We start from the raw sequence: 15,953 nt of genomic DNA, 5'->3' as shown, positions 1-15,953 counted from the left end.
TTGAACTACGATGAATAGAAATAGTCGCTATAGAACAAGGGGTGCTTATATTGAGTAGATAATAAGGTTTAAATTAACTAGAGCGTGAAGTATACATAGTATAGAAGTCAAACCTTAATGACAGTTTACTTTACACTACAACACCAGATGTGGCCAGCCTGTTCTGTCGTCGATCAAAGCTTCCACCACTCAATTCTAGTTCACTCAGTCGCACTTTAAAAAACAAAAGGCGCATCTCACAACAACTCGGGTTTCCGGTCTTTTTATTTTGACTCGTGTTTTTTTTTAATTGATCATATAGCATAGATGGTATTATTCACTGTATTATATTCAATTGACCTTATTGTCTGATTTCTATTTGTTTGCAGGATTTCGAGGAGATCGAGGAACTTGACGGAGTCCGGTTTAGCTGGAATGTATTCCCGTCAACAAGACTCGAGGCATCGCGTACTGTCGTTCCAATCGCAGCGCTTTACACTCCACTGAAAGAACGCCCAGATTTGCCAATGCTTCAGTACGAGCCGGTGACTTGCCGCGCGCCTTGCAGAGCGGTGTTAAACCCTTACTGGTACGCGAACAAAGTCGGATTAAGTAGAGAATTGGTTCTAACGATTTCAAGTCAACTGGATATTCGTGCTAAACTGTGGATTTGTATGCCGCCGATCAAAAAGTTGATATGACCCGGGGTCGCTGACAAATGTATGTAGGCCCGTTCTGTTTATCAAGAAATCAGCTGCCAGCGCATTACAAGGATATTTCGCCTCAGTCGCTTCCCCACGAACTGCTGCCAAAAAGCACCACGATTGAGTACGTGCTCGCGCGTCCAGTGCAGTCACCTCCTATCTTTGTGTTTGTCGTCGACACGTGCCAGACCGAGGAGAACTTGCAGGCGTTGAAGGATTCAATCATTGTCAGTCTAAGTCTGTTGCCTCCGACTGCGTTGGTTGGACTGGTAACTTATGGCACGACCGTGAGTTTTGGAATTGTAATTTGTGTGCGTGTGCGGAAAACTAACTCAAGTAGGCGCAAGTGCACGAGCTTGGATATGCCGAATGCTCAAAGTCCTACGTTTTCCGTGGTTCAAAAGAGTACACCGCGAAGCAGGTACAGGAAATGCTTGGACTGCTTGCGCCAAACCTTCGTCCTCAACAACCTGTCGCTGGTCGTCCTGCTCCCCAGACTTTTGGCGCAGCTGCAAGGTAAAGAAATGCGAGAGTTGTGAAGGAACGCACGTGCTAACAGAGTGAAGATTTTTGCTTCCGATCCAACAATGCGAGTTCCAATTGACAAACACACTCGAGAACTTGCAGCCTGACCCATGGCCAGTCGCGAACGACAAGCGACCGCTCAGATGTACTGGTGTCGCTTTGTCAGTGGCAGTTGGCATTCTTGAAACGTCGTTCCCCAACACTGGTGCTCGCGTCATGCTTTTTGCCGGCGGTCCTGGAACTGAAGGGCCGGGATTGGTTGTCGGGCCGGAGTTGCGGGAAGCCATTCGGTCGCATCATGATATTGACAGAGACAACGCTAAACATTACAAAAAGGCGTCCAAGTTCTACGAAGCACTAGCCAAACGCGCCTCGACGAATGGTCACATTATCGACATTTACGCCGGATGTTATGATCAGATTGGCATGCAAGAAATGAAGTCGCTTTCAAACATGACTGGCGGAAACATGATCTTGACCGACGCGTTCACGACGTCGATTTTCAAGCAGAGCTTCCAGAGAGTTTTCAACAAGGACGCAGTTGGATATCTGCAAATGGGATTTAATGCTACTTTGGAAGTGTTGACCACAAAGGAGCTTAAGGTCTCGGGACTGATTGGCCATGCGGTGTCAATGAGCAAGAAGTCTGCATCGGTTGGCGAGACTGAGATTGGTATTGGAAGCACGTGCGCGTGGAAAATGTGCGGCATCACTCCCAACAGCTCATATGCGACGTACTTTGAAGTCGTTTCGCAGGGCACACCTGCCGTGCCGCAGTCTCCTCAGCGGGGTTTGATTCAGTACTTGACATTTTATCAGCATGCTTCAGGTACGTTTCATCTCCGGGTGACTACATTGGCGCGAAACTTGACTACTGGTGGCGATCCCGCCATTGCGCAGTCGTTTGATCAGGAGGCGGCTGCCGTGTTGATGGCGCGGATTGCGGCTTTCAAGGCTGAGGTTGATGATGGTCCTGACGTGTTGCGATGGACCGACAGGATGCTGATCAGGCTATGCCAGAAGTTTGCAGATTACCGGAAAGATGATCCTACGTCGTTCAGACTGTCGCAGAACTTCAGTTTGTATCCGCAGTTCATGTTTCATTTGCGACGCAGTCAGTTCTTGCAGGTATTCAACAACTCGCCTGACGAGACTGCGTTCTATAGACACGTACTGAACCGGGAAGATGTGACCAACTCGCTGATTATGATCCAGCCGACGTTGATTTCGTTCACGTTTGACCAACCGCCGCATCCAGTCTTGCTTGACTCTGTCTCGATCAAGCCCGATCACATCTTACTGCTCGACACGTTTTTCCACATTCTCATTTTCCATGGCGAGACGATCGCCCAATGGCGTAAGGCGGGCTACCAGGACAAGCCTGAGTACGAGAGTTTCAGAGACCTACTTGCTGCGCCGCGGGCAGAGGCGGCCGAATTACTGGTCGATCGGTTCCCGCTGCCGCGGTTCATTGACACCGACGCCGGTGGGTCGCAGGCTCGATTCTTGCTCTCGAAGTTGAACCCGTCGACTACGCATCAAAGCGGGGGCGCGTACGGCGGCGCGACGGGATCTGCTGTCGTGTTGACGGACGATGTCAGTCTGCAGACGTTCATGGGACATTTGCAGAAGCTCGCGGTCACCGGCACGTCATAAAAATGAAAGAAGAGTTGAATTTAGATGTTGCTTGTTTTTTGATGCTGGTTATTTTTTGTAATTAAATCATGTGTTTATATATCTGTTCATTATGCACTGTAGTGTATTATAATGAGATTCATGAATAAAATATTTTCAATACTTCGAAGTGTGGAGTGTAGTCGGGTAAATTGTCACCAAAGACTCTTTCGCGTCGACGCCGCAGCTCGATTGACATCAACAAACACGTACACGAGAAATCGGGTTATACATTTATCAATGGAGTTGAATGAAAAAAATGATGCTTCATTGACCGAAATAAGATTTGATGAGCCAGCCGATTTTACACCAAACACGACACCGAGTTTGACGCCAAAGACCGTGTCGAGTGGTGAGGAAGATGACGCGATTGAAGACAAGATGGAGCTGGATATCGACGTAATTGAGAAGAAGCGTACGATGGATAGTGCAGATGCGATTGAGATGGAGAGTGCAAATGCGGTTGAGAGTGAGAAGGAGATCGTGCAGACGTTTAAAAGGGAAGGAATTGTATTTGAAGTACGATCTAGTGCTACAGGAATCATACAAAAACTGGGCGAATTTGCAGGGCCAATGTGGGAGTGGTGTTTGGTGCACCCGTTGCTTGCTACTTTTATTGGTTTACAGATCTTGTTCGCTTTGATTCCGGTCTGCGTGTTTCTAGCATCGATCTGCGCGGTGACATGCACCGCCATAGTCGTGAGCTTGACCGGTTTGTTGACTTTCACGCTCGCATCGTTTGCGATTTTGATTGGCGTGTTGAACGTGACGTTTTGCATGGCCTGTATCGCGTGGGCCGGGTGCGCGGTCTGGATCATCGGGTTCAAGACCGCGGGCAAGGTCGCGATAGAGTACGTCTTGCCAATGTATACCCAGCTGAGCAAGCAGCGGATTCAGTACGAACGGATACACCCTAAAAAGATGGAGAGTTGATGCTGCGAAATGATTGAAACGATTACGAGAACGACTACAAAGAGGTTTAATGAGTTATGATAGCAATGCGATTTGGCCTCCTCCTTGATTAACATGTGAAGATTGCTTCACCAGTAAATAAGCCGCGACTAGTGAGGCGGTTGCGGTTTGGCAGCCGTAGAGTGAAGTCATTTGACGTTTTCGGTCGGAATGGTGACTGAAAACGCGATGGAGCAGTTAAAGACCGGAGAACGGTGAAACGAGTCGTAGTCTGATGGTTGGCGTAGGTGTAATGGCGCGAAGGGCGCGATTTTAGTATGTGTGAAGCCAGCATCACGTAGGGCTGCGATGCAGTCAGCGCGTACGGCGGATTCAATTTGGAAGGCAGAATTATGTACTGAAGCAGCAGGTGGGGGGGTATCAGAATAACTTGATGCAAGAACAGACTCAGAGTCAAGATGTTCAGAATTGGGTTTAATTCGCTTGCAAGTCGTCATTTTTGCGTTCATATTAGTCAAAACAGAAGCCGCTGACGCCACGGGTAAGCCACCTGCGTTACAGTAAGTGTTACAGTAAGCATTGCTGACATTCGATTTGATAAATCTGCGATGCAGCGATTTGAAGATCGAGCTGCGGCGATTCAGCGGCTGTGCGGCTAGCGCTGAGAAATTGGTCTCGCTGGTGCCGACTGTTGCCACGAGTTCGGCTAAGGCGCCTCCGTGTACTGGATCATGACGAAATTGACGATGAGAATTGCGTGCAAATGACTGTGATTTAGATTTTTGTGATAAGGGTGTGAGTGAAGAATGTACGTACCTGCCCAAATCTCTTGGCTATCGATCCTGCTGCTCGGAAAGGACTGGATGAAGATAGTGATTTTGTAGACTGTTTGCGAGTGAAAAGTTGTTTAAAAAAGGTAGCGCATCGATGCTGGCTTGAAATCTAAATAAGTCAGAATGAGTGTTGAAGTGTGGATTGAACGTACGCTATAAGCAGCATCTGTTACTGGAGGAGTGGCCCCGCCCTATTACAGTCAGTTAAATATTTGGAATATCACAACATGTTATTGACCGCGTGAGTAAAATGATTGCGAATAGAGATAAACATACTGCTGGTAAAAATCAAATTACCAATGGACTTTAATTGGGTGGCAGTATTGTTATCCGGACTGCGACACATGGATTCAGGGGTGCATTTGATTGCCGCTTGTACTGCGGCTCATCTCACTTCGACTCGTTAGCACCCGTGGAGAATTTGCAAGGAACTATGAATGTTAAGAAGGATTGTCTAGATGCCGGGTATATAATGATTTACATATAGCTATCGGGCATTCACAAAAGGCGGGCAGAAGATGACGATCTAGAAAAAGAAGAAAAATTAAATAAAACTAAGCGTCCTTAACGTTTACATTGTTGAGCTCAGGCCCGAAGAAAGACGATTTGTGGTTTCACTGGAGAGTAAAACGTTTGAGGTTAGGTGACGGAGGAAGATCTGTTGATAACGATAAGAATATTAAATAAGAATCTTTCAATTGGCTAACTTTTTCATTCTGTTTACATACTTGACGTTGCTGGTCCGTGCTAGTTCAATGAACTGTAATGCGAAATAGTGAGAATATAGTAAGTAGTAAGCAGTACCTATTCAATGCCGCCGAAACATACATTCAAATTGAGATTCAACAGATTAGAAATCCATACGTCTAATTAGAGTAATGCACTCTTATTGGTCCCACTACGGAGATACTGAGCAACTAGTGGATACCGATGAAGTTACCGGAGAAGCGTCTCCGAAACGTTATGTGCTCCGTGCATCAAACTACTGTCTGGTTACTGTTCTAGCGAAATGCGCCACGGGTAGATGCTTACAGACGCAGTTGCTGTACTTCGGTCACTTATAATCGAGAAATTCAATTGAGCTCAGTCGTGATTTCTGGGGAATTGTTTAGATAAAACGATGAAATATAGATATAAGATTATATAAATACAAATACAATACACGTATTGTATAATACACACCAATTGAGCACTTCTAATACTAAAATGCTTATCGTCAATCATACTAAGTTACCCGGCCCGTACCACTACAATGCTCATTACTTAAGCGATCTGGTGCAATCCCCGTCGCGCACTCGGCTTTAGCACAAACGCGCAATATGCCTTGTTTACACCGTAAATACTGCATTATTTCACTTAAATGCCAACACACTACAACCTCTCCACCCTCACTAAACAGTCCAACTTCTATTTCTTCTTCTTCTTCTGCTTCGTCTTCTCTTTCTTCTTATTTATCTTCTTTACTTGTAGTTTAATTCAGTTGAAATCAGTCAGTTAATTTCAGTCAATACTTCTCTGGAAATTGCGATTGTAACAATGATTACTACTCCATATAATCCTAATCCTTTAGGTACTCTCGACTTCCCAACTGTACCTCCTTCTGTATCTAGTTTCTGCAGAGATGTAGAAGGATGGGGTCCTTTATCTGAGAACTTTGACTTTACTCCTTGTTTCTCTGATGGTATTCTGGTTGATTTCACTTCATTATTCATCATCATCTTTGGAAGCTACCAGATCTCAGAGTTATTGAAAGTTAAGCCAATTCCTACTCGTAAGAATTGGCATTTCTATAGCAAGATTGTCCTCGTCGGTATTCTTGCCTTGACTTCTTTGGGTTATGCTAAACAGCAAATCGATGTTTACCCTGATGCTTTAATGGATCTTAGAATTTATGCTACTGTCCTCAACTTCTTTGCTTACTTGGTCGCGATGTACCTGCACCATCTAGAGCATAACAGAGCTAGATATGCTAATGGTGTTCTTTTGTTTTACTGGCTTTTTGTTGTTATCAGTGACATGGTCCGTTTGGCCGGTTTCATCAACCGTGAAGCTCATCTCCAGACTCCTGGATTCCTCTCAACTTTTGGTTTCCAGTTTATCCTCTCAATTACTGTCTTTGTCTGTAAGTTTACACATAATGGCATTATTCGTATCAATTGCTAATTTCATTATAGTGGAAGCTTTTGTTCCAAAAGCTCGTTCAAGCTATTCAGCTCTTATTGATGAAATGGATGAATCTCCTTTGGACAGCGCAAACGTGTTTTCTAGACTTACGTTTTCATGGATGACCCCAATGATGAAGCTCGGTTATGTTTCCTACTTAACCGAAGACGATCTTCCAGGTCTTGCCAAGGGTGACAAGACTGGCGAATGCCGTGAAGCTTATGAGAAATATTGGAACATCCAGAAGCTCAAGAAGGCACCGTCCATGGTCTGGGCCCTTACTCAGGCTTTCGGATCAACCTACATGATTGCTATGATGTTCAAGGTTGGAAACGATATTCTCGCTTTTTCGCAGCCACGCTTGTTGCGACGTTTGATTGTCTTCATCAACTCGTACAGTGAAGGTGAACCTGAACCTTTCACCGGCGGTCTTGTCATTGCTTTTGGATTTTTCTTTGTTTCCATTGCTCAGACTGCTTGCCAGCACCAGCATTTCCAGCGTGCAATGACTGTCGGTATGCAAATCAAGTCTGCGCTGACTTCGTCCATCTACCGTAAGGCAGTTGTTCTTTCTGGTGAAGCCAAGAGCACCAAGTCTACGGGTGACATTGTTAACCTTATGTCTGTCGACGCTCAGCGTCTTCAGGATATCGTTCAGAACGGTCAAGTTTTGTGGTCTGGTCCTTTCCAGATCTTCCTTTGCTTGTACAGTTTGTACGGACTGCTCGGAAACAGTATGTGGGCTGGTGTTTTTGTCATGATTATCATGATCCCCGCCAACGGTTTCATCGCCCGTAAGCAGCGTTCCCTGCAAAAGGCACAGATGAAGACCAAGGATTTGCGTACTCGTTTGACCACCGAGATCTTGACTAACATCAAGTCCGTCAAGCTTTACGGGTGGGAAAAGCCTTACATGGACAAGCTCTCTCACGTCCGTAACGATCTTGAGCTCCAGAACTTGAAGATCATGGGTATCTTCTCTGCTGTTTCGTCCTTCTTGTGGGCTTGTGCTCCGTTCCTCGTGTCGTGCTCGACTTTCGGTATCTTTGTCTACACCTCTAGCATTCCTCTCTCGACCGACATCGTTTTCCCTGCCTTGGCGCTTTTCAACCTTCTTACTTTCCCTCTTGCAATGTTCCCTACTGCTGTAACCATGCTTGTCGAATCCTCTGTTGCTGCCAACCGTTTGTGCGAGTTTTTCCTCGCCAGCGAGCTCCAGGACGATGCTGTTGTCCGCAAGGATGCAGTCACTGAGATGGGCGAGGCATCCGTTATCATCAAGGACGGTACCTTTTTGTGGGACAACAGTGGAACTCACCCTCCTGCGTTGAAAGATGTCAACTTCACCGCGTCCAAGGGAGACTTGGCTTGTATTGTTGGTCGTGTCGGATCCGGAAAGTCTGGTTTTATGCAGGCTATTCTCGGTGATTTGTACAAGGAAAAGGGTAGCGTTGTTGTTCATGGGCGCATTGCATACGCTGCTCAGTCGCCGTGGATCATGAACGCGACCGTCAAGGAAAACATTACTTTCGGGTCCCGGTTCCAGGCTGATTTCTACGAAAAGACCATTAAGGCTTGTGCTTTGGTTGAAGATTTTGCCCAGCTTCCTGATGGTGACGAGACCATTGTCGGAGAGAAGGGTATTTCGCTTTCCGGTGGCCAGAAGGCTCGTTTGTCGCTTGCTCGTGCCGTCTACGCTCGCGCGGATATTTACATTTTGGATGATCCATTGTCTGCTGTCGACCAGCACGTCGGCCGTCACTTGATTGATAACGTTCTTGGTCCTTCTGGCTTGTTGGCGTCAAAGACCCGTATTTTGGCCACCAACGCCATCACTGTTTTGTCGCATGCGTCCAACATCACCATGTTGCGTGATGGTGAGATCATTGAGCAAGGTCTGTTTGAAGACGTTATGAATGCCAAGTCTGAAATTTTCAACTTGATCAAGGAGTTTGGAAAGAAGGCTACTGTTACTGAAGAAGTGGAGTCCGAGACTTCGTCCGCGACTGCTGTCGAAAGTGGATCCGAGGACGAAGACGAGACTGCGTTGAAGCGCCCTAGCCGTCGTGCTAGTGTTAGCACACTTCGTCGTGCGTCGACTGCGTCCATCAAACGTCCGCAGATTGTTGATGACGAGAGCCAGAAGCGGAGTCGTCAGGTCAAGGAGCATTCCGAGCAAGGGCAGGTCAAGTGGACTGTGTACAAGGAGTATGCCAAGGCTGCGAACTTGTTTGGTGTTGTTGCGTTTATGGTTTTGCTGGTTACGTCCCAGGGTGTTTCAGTTTGTGAGTATAATATGAAGTTTTGGCAAATGTTTGAGCTAATGGTGTAAATAGTGGGCAATGTTTGGTTGGAGCACTGGTCTGAGGTTAACACTGATGCCGGCACTAACCCCAACACTGGAATGTACCTCGGGGTGTACTTGTTCTTTGGAATTTTTGCGTCTTCGTTGACCGTGTGCTACACTTTGGTGCTGTTCATTTTCTGCTCGATTGAGGCTGCGCGCAAATTGCACAACCGTATGGCCGAGTGTGTCGTCCGAAGCCCAATGTCATTTTTTGACACTACTCCTATCGGCCGTGTCATCAACAGATTCACTACAGACATTTATCGTGTCGATGAGGTCTTGACTCGTGTGTTTTCCATGTTTTTTAACAACACGATTCGTGTGTGTTTCACTCTGATTGTCATTTCGTTCACGACCCCTGCGTTCGTCTTTTTGATTTTGCCTTTGACGGGATTGTACCTTTATTATCAGCGATTCTACTTGCGCACGTCGCGTGAGTTGAAGCGTTTGGACTCCGTCTCGCGTTCGCCAATTTACGCGCATTTCCAGGAGTCGCTTAGTGGATTGAGCACGATCCGTGCGTTTAAGCAGATTGAGCGGTTTAACAATGTCAACGAGTTTCATGTCGACTACAACTTGCGTGCGTATTTCCCATCCATCAGTGCGAACAGATGGCTGTCCGTGCGACTTGAGTTTATTGGTTCGGTCATTATCTTTGCTGCTGCTGGATTCGCGATTGTTTCGGTTTCGTCTGGCGGTGTTCGTGCTGGATTGGTTGGATTGGCTATGAGTTACGCACTGCAAATCACACAGTCGCTGTCGTGGATTGTGCGAATGACTGTCGAGGTCGAGGTCAACACTGTGTCTGTCGAGCGTATTTTGGAGTACTCCAAGCTTCCGAATGAGGCACCGGCGGTCATTCCAGGCCATCGTCCTCCTGCCGCATGGCCGACGAGCGGAGAGCTTGTGTTTGACCACTACTCGACCCGGTACCGTGATGGTCTTGACTTGGTGTTGAAGGATATCAACATCCACATCAAGCCTCGGGAGAAGGTCGGTATTGTTGGACGAACCGGTGCTGGAAAAAGTTCATTGACGCTTGCGTTGTTCCGAATGATTGAGGCTGCGGAAGGTAACATTGAGATTGACTCTATTGACACGTCGAGCATTGGTTTAAGTGATCTGCGTCACCGGCTGGCAATTATTCCTCAGGATTCGCAAGCATTTGAGGGCACAATCAAGGACAATTTGGACCCGTCGCACGCGCACGATGACACTGAGCTGTGGGAGGTTTTGGAACTTTCGCATTTGAAGGACCATGTTGCTCGAATGGACGGTGGGTTGTATGCGCGTGTTGCCGAGGGAGGTTCAAATTTGTCTGTAGGTCAGCGCCAACTGATGTCTCTTGCGCGAGCGCTTTTGACCCCGTCGAAGATCTTGGTTCTTGACGAGGCGACTGCTGCTGTTGATGTCGAGACTGATCAGATTTTGCAGGAGACGATTCGGAAGGAGTTCAAGGACCGGACCATTTTGACGATTGCACACCGACTGAACACGATCATTGACTCTGACAAGATTGTTGTGTTGTCGGCTGGACGGGTTGCTGAGTTTGACAGTCCCGCAAACTTGCTCGCAAACCCGAACTCTATGTTCTACTCGCTGTGTAAGCAGGGTGGCCTTGTGTCTGGGGACGAGGCGTCGTCATCATCTGCAGCGGCGTCTGTGTCATCTATGTTGGGCAAGGAGCAGGACTAAACTTGAATTTTTTATTTTTGTTTGCGAGTTTTTTTTCTTATTTTGCATCGCGATGAATCGGGGAGGATAGAGTGTGATGTGTTTGCTTTAAAATAAACATGCGATTACATTATTTATTTGTAGACTACTTAATTGACCTAGTCGACGACGTCAGTGGTGTATACTTGAGTCGGGGCGGCAGGAGTAGAGGCGGGGATGAGTGGTTCGACCGGCGGGAACGCGAGCATGTTGTTGCCGAGCGGGAGTGCGTACTGGACTGTTGCGAGCGTGACCCATACATTTTCGCGGACCTGAATTTGCTGTAGTCCGTTTGAGTACTGTCTGAGCGGGAGGAGTGCCCAACCAGGCGGTAGTTCAAACCCGGATGGGAGAGTGACTGGAGAGTCTGATTGTGTTGGTGGGCTTGCGTGGGGAATAAATTGATGTGGTATTTGGTGCTGTTGTTGCTGTGGTGGTTGTAGTGGTTGTGGTGGTTGTGGTGGCTGTGGTGGCTGTGGTGGTTGTGGTTGTTGTGCCGGAGGCTGCGGTTGTGTGTTTGCAGTGTCGAGGACGGGGCGTCGGCAAGTGGGACATCGTTGTTGTCTTTCTAGCCAGGACCGAAGACAGCCAAAGTGCAAGACATGGCCGCAGGGCAATTTTTTCGGCCGGGCGCGTTCCGGCTGGTGGTGTGTGTCTGCGTCATCTGGGTTGTGGACATGCATGTCTTCTCTGCATATAATGCACGTTGTTTCGCGTTCGAGGTCCGACGGGGTTGCATCTGGGTACCTGTTGTTCATCTGGGATGTTGCTTGTCTGTATCGTAAGAAGTCGCGGATGCGAGACATGAACGACCGTGCGGTTAAGTAGACGTCTCTGATGATGTGGAGCGGGAGACCGTAGACGGTCAGGATGAGGAGGAAGAACGCGACGTAGATTAAGAGTTTGACGAAATCGGTCACGAGGTCGAGGTAGAACATGAATTCGCCTTTTCTATCCCAGCCGTCGGATGTGTCGTCGTTGTCGGCAGAAGTGAGTCTGAGTTCGATTAGAGAGAGGACATACCTTCCGCCGATGGCAAGGGCGGACGTGGCCAGGATCGCAAACTCGAACGCGAACATGACCATCATGTTTGGGCCGCGGGTCAAGATGTCGTCGAGTGCGAGCTGGATGAGGTAGCTATCGACTAAAAGTAAAAGCAGGAGCGTGGTTGCGACACGGGTGTGGAATAGTCGTGGAGAGGAGGGTGCGGTTTGTTCGATATATTCGACCCTGTCAGCGCAGAGCCAGTGGAAGATCTTGAGGAACAGCAGGGTCGTGAACATGACGAGGAATCTAGCGTCAAACTCGTCACGGAAGATAGTCATTGCTAGACAGGTCTCTGTGACGGCGTACCATGTCTTTTCGTACAAATGCTCAATTTCAATGATTCGGAGACTTCCAAATAGGATTGTCTGGACCAGTTTTCCAAGCATGACGGTCAGGAATAAACCCATATTTGCCAAAATCTAGTACTTGTAAGCAATGAATCTAAGTCAAAATAGTAACAGACAGACCATTAAACAGGCATTGCTTTGAGCTAAGTAGACACAGGCAGAATAGAAGTTCGGTCGAGTCATGAACGCCGAGAGAACGGCAGCTGTTGTGAGTAGTGAAGTTGTCTGGGTTGTTAGAACGTTGTCACAAGCAAATAACAAACTCTGCTTACTGCGCCATAAACAGCCAGACGCATATTGTGCTGTTGTTGTTGTTGTTGTTGTTGTTTATTGGTGATGATGAACTGAAATGATGGTAGACGATGACGAGATATCACCACAAAACCCTTATATTTATTTCAAGGGTATTGTACTTAATACTACAACACCCTCGTAATTAGTAAGCAAATCTAACACTGTACCCTCAAAACAGTAAGTGAGACCGGACCTGTCAAAGACTAAAACCGTTTGGGTTTAGGTTTAAAGATGGCTCGAGCGTTTGCAGCAGTCGCCGCACGGCGTTAGTTGTGAGTCGTGCCTTGCCATTTCACGCGCCTTTTGCCTTGCGTTGCCTTGCGTTGCCTTGCGTTGCCGTGTGGATTAGATGAAAATAATACACTTTTCTTTGTGCCGTGAGATCGCTTAAAATTAAGGAACAATTTGTTTGGAATAAGCGAAAACTCTGTTGTTCGGTTGTTGCGGAACAATAATGACGACATGAGTTTCGCTTAACTAATTTAGCTTGCATTTTGGCTATAAGAGTGTGACACAGCCACATATTTAGTTGGTGCCCCACTTATTATATTGTCAAGCCACACGCCGCGCCGTTGAGTTTTTCAGGGGGGCGCGGTCTTGAGCGAAAAAGTATATATCAATTGGATGTTGCCCTCGACAAAATACACGCACTCAAAAGCGAAATACAAATCGTCAGCTGGAATTGATGATAGATTAAGAGAGAAATGATGATCATGGCTCAGCAGAGACAACAGGATGATTTCGAAGATGAGCAGTACTCGTTCATGCCTGGGTATTTGTACTACGATAATAATATACAACAACAAATACAGCCAATGCAACCTGTAATGTTTATGCCACAACCAGTTTATATGGATATGCCGTATCAAATGCAGAATCTAGATAGAACAAATCTGCCGATGTTACCATTACAAGAACAGCTGGGTTTACAAGGACAATTGGGCGTACAAGGGTTACAGGGATTACAGGGACTACACGGACTACACGGACTACACGGACTACAAGAACTACAAGGACTACAAGGACAAGGACTACAAGGACAACAGGGACTACACGGGCTACACGGACTACAAGAACTGCAAGAACTGCAAGAACCTTACCTGATACCAGAATATAAATCAATTCTGTCATTAACCACTGAGCCACTAATACCTCCAGTTCAACCAGAACAAGAACCAGAACACCTTGTCCGTCGAGCACATTCAGACGTGACAGAATGGTCAAGCAAACGATCAGCAGAATCAAAAGAAGAAAGCAGTAAAAAACGACCGGGGAGACAATCGGTGGCAGACGAGGTGAAGGAAAAACAAGAGTGTGCGATTTGCAAAAAGAAGTTCAAAAAACTAGAAGATCATCTCTGGACTCACTCGCCAAAACCAAAACCACATAAGTGCAGGGCAGGATACACGGACGGTAAGGCGACATGCCAGTACGTCAACATGGGGTTCGCCCGGGTCGCCGACCGGAATCGGCACGAGCTCAAGCACTATGACGGCAGGTTTGTGTGTCCGTTTGGAGTCAACAATTGCCGAATTGGCAATGAGCGGTTCGGCAGGCTCGACACGTTCAAACGACATCTCAAGACCGTGCATGGGCATGTGTACGGATCTGGCCAGACACACGGCTTGAAACGGCGGAGCAGGACGAGGAGACTGTCGAGCTCAAACGAGAGCTTAGAGTGTGATAACTGTAGACACGAGTATCATGGAGTGGACGCGTTTGTCGCACACCTGAACGACTGCACATACACACTCATGCACCCGGGAGAGTCGGCGCAGTTGGGCAACGAGCACGAGTCGGAGTAATTCTATACATTTTTAGGTGTGGTTGTATAAATAAAATGCATTTGATTTCTTATACATCTCACTTTTCGACCGCAATCGCAGTCTCGATCTCAGCCAACTCGACAAACGTCCGTTCTCTCTCCACAACTTGCTCGACAATCCTAATTAAAGCGTCAAGATCGTGTGCAAGTCCAGTTGCAAACTCAAGCCTGGCAGGCCCCTGGTCAGGCAAGAACTGTCTGTCCGGCATCGACTCGAGCGCAACCTGCAACCGCTTCAGTAACGTCGCGCCGCGTCTGATTTCTTTCTTCAACGTCCAGTATTTACACACCATCGCGACAAACTCTTTCCGTTTGCGCACACCTTGAGCTTGCATTTTCACACACAGTTTCTTGTAAATCACGTGTGGCACGACCGGCGCGCCAGCATTGGTCGCGTATACCACTCGGTGTCCTTCGTCGGCCTGCGACAAGGTCAACCTGATCTTCAAGTCATGCGCGTCCGTCACATCGTGCGACATGTAGTACTGCTGCGCGGCTGCGAGCGAGTGTTTGGCGTCCGGGTGGTCTGGAGGCGAATGCTTGTCGCATGCTGCGTCGAGTAAGTCGTAGTGGTCAAAACACACCGCGACCGGGGCCTTCGCTTTAAGGTACAGTTTTGCTCTGCGGGCACATGTGACATGGAATGCGGTGAAGCATGACCGGTTAAAGCATTGAATACACGCACCAGTTTTTTGCCTGCACACGTAACACACCAGTTTCCATCGCTGCCGAGGCACGTTGTCGACCCTGACCACCGGCTCGAGGTAAACCATGTTCCCGACCGAGACCTCAGGGATCCAGAGCGCGCATAAAAGATGGGCCCAATGGCCGGAGTCTGTCTGTTTGAACGCACCGGACTTGGTCGGGCAGAAAATACAAGACACGGACCTGTTTGGGGACGAGAGACAGAGTCGACAGAGCCATTGACCTTCGGGTATGAACGGCACGCCGTAGCAGTCCTGATGAACCGCGACGTTGCAGCCGTCGCAAAACACAATCGCGTTGCTGTTCTCGACCTCGCCGTCGTCACAGATGGCGCACTTTGGGTCGTCGTTGTTCGCGTCCGCGTCCGTCACGGGCCGAGACGTACGCGGCATACGCACCCGCAACGCGTGCCACTCGACCTCGAGCATGGTCATTGCGATCTCAAACACGACGCGACTGACTGGCATTGCGGCGTACTTGCGTCTGCGCTCGTCGTTCAGGATGATCAGAAACTGATCGTCTTGCTCGTCCATGTCGTACTCAACCGTGTCCGGCTCGTCTGGCTCGGTGCTGATGCGTTCAAGTCGAACATACTCTGTCGGCAGCTCGAACTTGTCTTTCCGAGTCCTGTCGACCCGTTTGATTTGCTTATACACTGCAGAACGCGTCGGCCGTAGCTTTGTGCGCGCCCGGTACTGTTTCTGCCGTCCATGAAGCAGCTCATACTGTAGTGCCGGGTCGAGATCAGGGTAGAAGTCGGTGTACGGCCGCTCTTCACGCGGTCGGTCGTCGTCGGTCATGGTCGGTCATGGTGATGGTTCGTGGGTGATGGATGGCGATGCGAGTTATAGTTAATTCTGTACTTTTGTGGCATAAATATGAAAT

The 15,953-nt window shown here is 48.0% G+C and overlaps 7 protein-coding genes across 7 annotated transcripts; 4 read left to right on the top strand and 3 right to left on the bottom strand.

Moving 5' to 3' along the window:
- Positions 1–16: 16 nt before the first annotated feature.
- On the top strand, positions 17–3,012 carry V1512DRAFT_134871 (uncharacterized protein). Its single transcript, XM_066912980.1, has 6 exons — positions 17–309; positions 369–568; positions 620–651; positions 708–970; positions 1,024–1,199; positions 1,250–3,012. The coding sequence occupies exons 1-6, from the start codon at positions 307–309 to the stop codon at positions 2,862–2,864; spliced, it is 2,289 nt and encodes a 762-aa protein (XP_066772132.1). The 5' UTR covers positions 17–306; the 3' UTR covers positions 2,865–3,012.
- Positions 3,013–3,066: 54 nt separating this feature from the next.
- V1512DRAFT_261119 (uncharacterized protein) lies at positions 3,067–3,903 on the top strand. The gene has a single exon (XM_066916003.1). It carries the CDS (start codon positions 3,123–3,125, stop codon positions 3,813–3,815), a length of 693 nt encoding a protein of 230 aa, XP_066772131.1. The 5' UTR covers positions 3,067–3,122; the 3' UTR covers positions 3,816–3,903.
- A 7-nt stretch (positions 3,904–3,910) lies between these two features.
- V1512DRAFT_261117 (uncharacterized protein) lies at positions 3,911–5,127 on the bottom strand. Its single transcript, XM_066916002.1, has 5 exons — positions 5,109–5,127; positions 4,866–5,058; positions 4,780–4,818; positions 4,611–4,736; positions 3,911–4,561 (listed from the first exon to the last, which is right to left on the bottom strand). The coding sequence occupies exons 2-5, from the start codon at positions 4,971–4,973 to the stop codon at positions 3,983–3,985; spliced, it is 852 nt and encodes a 283-aa protein (XP_066772130.1). The 5' UTR covers positions 4,974–5,058; positions 5,109–5,127; the 3' UTR covers positions 3,911–3,982.
- An 818-nt stretch (positions 5,128–5,945) lies between these two features.
- On the top strand, positions 5,946–10,944 carry V1512DRAFT_286043 (P-loop containing nucleoside triphosphate hydrolase protein). Its single transcript, XM_066918072.1, has 3 exons — positions 5,946–6,749; positions 6,802–9,075; positions 9,127–10,944. The coding sequence occupies exons 1-3, from the start codon at positions 6,164–6,166 to the stop codon at positions 10,830–10,832; spliced, it is 4,566 nt and encodes a 1,521-aa protein (XP_066772129.1). The 5' UTR covers positions 5,946–6,163; the 3' UTR covers positions 10,833–10,944.
- On the bottom strand, positions 10,919–12,387 carry V1512DRAFT_261113 (uncharacterized protein). The gene has a single exon (XM_066916001.1). It carries the CDS (start codon positions 12,302–12,304, stop codon positions 10,970–10,972), a length of 1,335 nt encoding a protein of 444 aa, XP_066772128.1. The 5' UTR covers positions 12,305–12,387; the 3' UTR covers positions 10,919–10,969.
- An 864-nt stretch (positions 12,388–13,251) lies between these two features.
- Positions 13,252–14,343, top strand: V1512DRAFT_270621 (uncharacterized protein; the record flags this gene model as incomplete). The annotated part of the gene is made up of 2 exons (XM_066917614.1): positions 13,252–13,462; positions 13,706–14,343. 2 exons carry the CDS (start codon positions 13,252–13,254, stop codon positions 14,341–14,343), a joined length of 849 nt encoding a protein of 282 aa, XP_066772127.1.
- Positions 14,344–14,372: 29 nt separating this feature from the next.
- V1512DRAFT_134607 (PHD-zinc-finger like domain-containing protein) lies at positions 14,373–15,949 on the bottom strand. The gene has a single exon (XM_066912978.1). It carries the CDS (start codon positions 15,866–15,868, stop codon positions 14,402–14,404), a length of 1,467 nt encoding a protein of 488 aa, XP_066772126.1. The 5' UTR covers positions 15,869–15,949; the 3' UTR covers positions 14,373–14,401.
- Positions 15,950–15,953: the final 4 nt, after the last annotated feature.

Source organism: Lipomyces arxii (assembly GCF_038497795.1).
Source record: "Lipomyces arxii strain Phaff 12-163 unplaced genomic scaffold V1512scaffold_5, whole genome shotgun sequence".
Classification (NCBI taxonomy): domain Eukaryota; kingdom Fungi; phylum Ascomycota; class Lipomycetes; order Lipomycetales; family Lipomycetaceae; genus Lipomyces; species Lipomyces arxii.
This window is presented reverse-complemented; position numbering and strand designations above follow the sequence as displayed.

What these genes read in the sequence shown, in the direction of transcription:
- V1512DRAFT_134871 (XM_066912980.1), top strand. An exon ending in TCGTGCTAAACTGTGGATTT is followed by an intron (nt 652 to 707) that starts GTATGCCGCCGA and finishes AAATGTATGTAG; the next exon opens with GCCCGTTCTGTTTATCAAGA. An exon ending in ACTTTTGGCGCAGCTGCAAG is followed by an intron (nt 1,200 to 1,249) that starts GTAAAGAAATGC and finishes AACAGAGTGAAG; the next exon opens with ATTTTTGCTTCCGATCCAAC.
- V1512DRAFT_134607 (XM_066912978.1), bottom strand. Translation starts at nt 15,868, where the DNA reads ATGACCGACGACGACCGACCGCGTGAAGAGCGGCCGTACACCGACTTC.
- V1512DRAFT_261117 (XM_066916002.1), bottom strand. Translation starts at nt 4,973, where the DNA reads ATGTGTCGCAGTCCGGATAACAATACTGCCACCCAATTAAAGTCCATT. An exon ending in GCAATCATTTTACTCACGCG is followed by an intron (nt 4,819 to 4,865) that starts GTCAATAACATG and finishes TGACTGTAATAG; the next exon opens with GGCGGGGCCACTCCTCCAGT. An exon ending in TAGCCAAGAGATTTGGGCAG is followed by an intron (nt 4,562 to 4,610) that starts GTACGTACATTC and finishes TCTAAATCACAG; the next exon opens with TCATTTGCACGCAATTCTCA.
- V1512DRAFT_261113 (XM_066916001.1), bottom strand. Translation starts at nt 12,304, where the DNA reads ATGGGTTTATTCCTGACCGTCATGCTTGGAAAACTGGTCCAGACAATC.
- V1512DRAFT_286043 (XM_066918072.1), top strand. Translation starts at nt 6,164, where the DNA reads ATGATTACTACTCCATATAATCCTAATCCTTTAGGTACTCTCGACTTC. An exon ending in CTCAATTACTGTCTTTGTCT is followed by an intron (nt 6,750 to 6,801) that starts GTAAGTTTACAC and finishes ATTTCATTATAG; the next exon opens with TGGAAGCTTTTGTTCCAAAA. An exon ending in GTCCCAGGGTGTTTCAGTTT is followed by an intron (nt 9,076 to 9,126) that starts GTGAGTATAATA and finishes TGGTGTAAATAG; the next exon opens with TGGGCAATGTTTGGTTGGAG.
- V1512DRAFT_261119 (XM_066916003.1), top strand. Translation starts at nt 3,123, where the DNA reads ATGGAGTTGAATGAAAAAAATGATGCTTCATTGACCGAAATAAGATTT.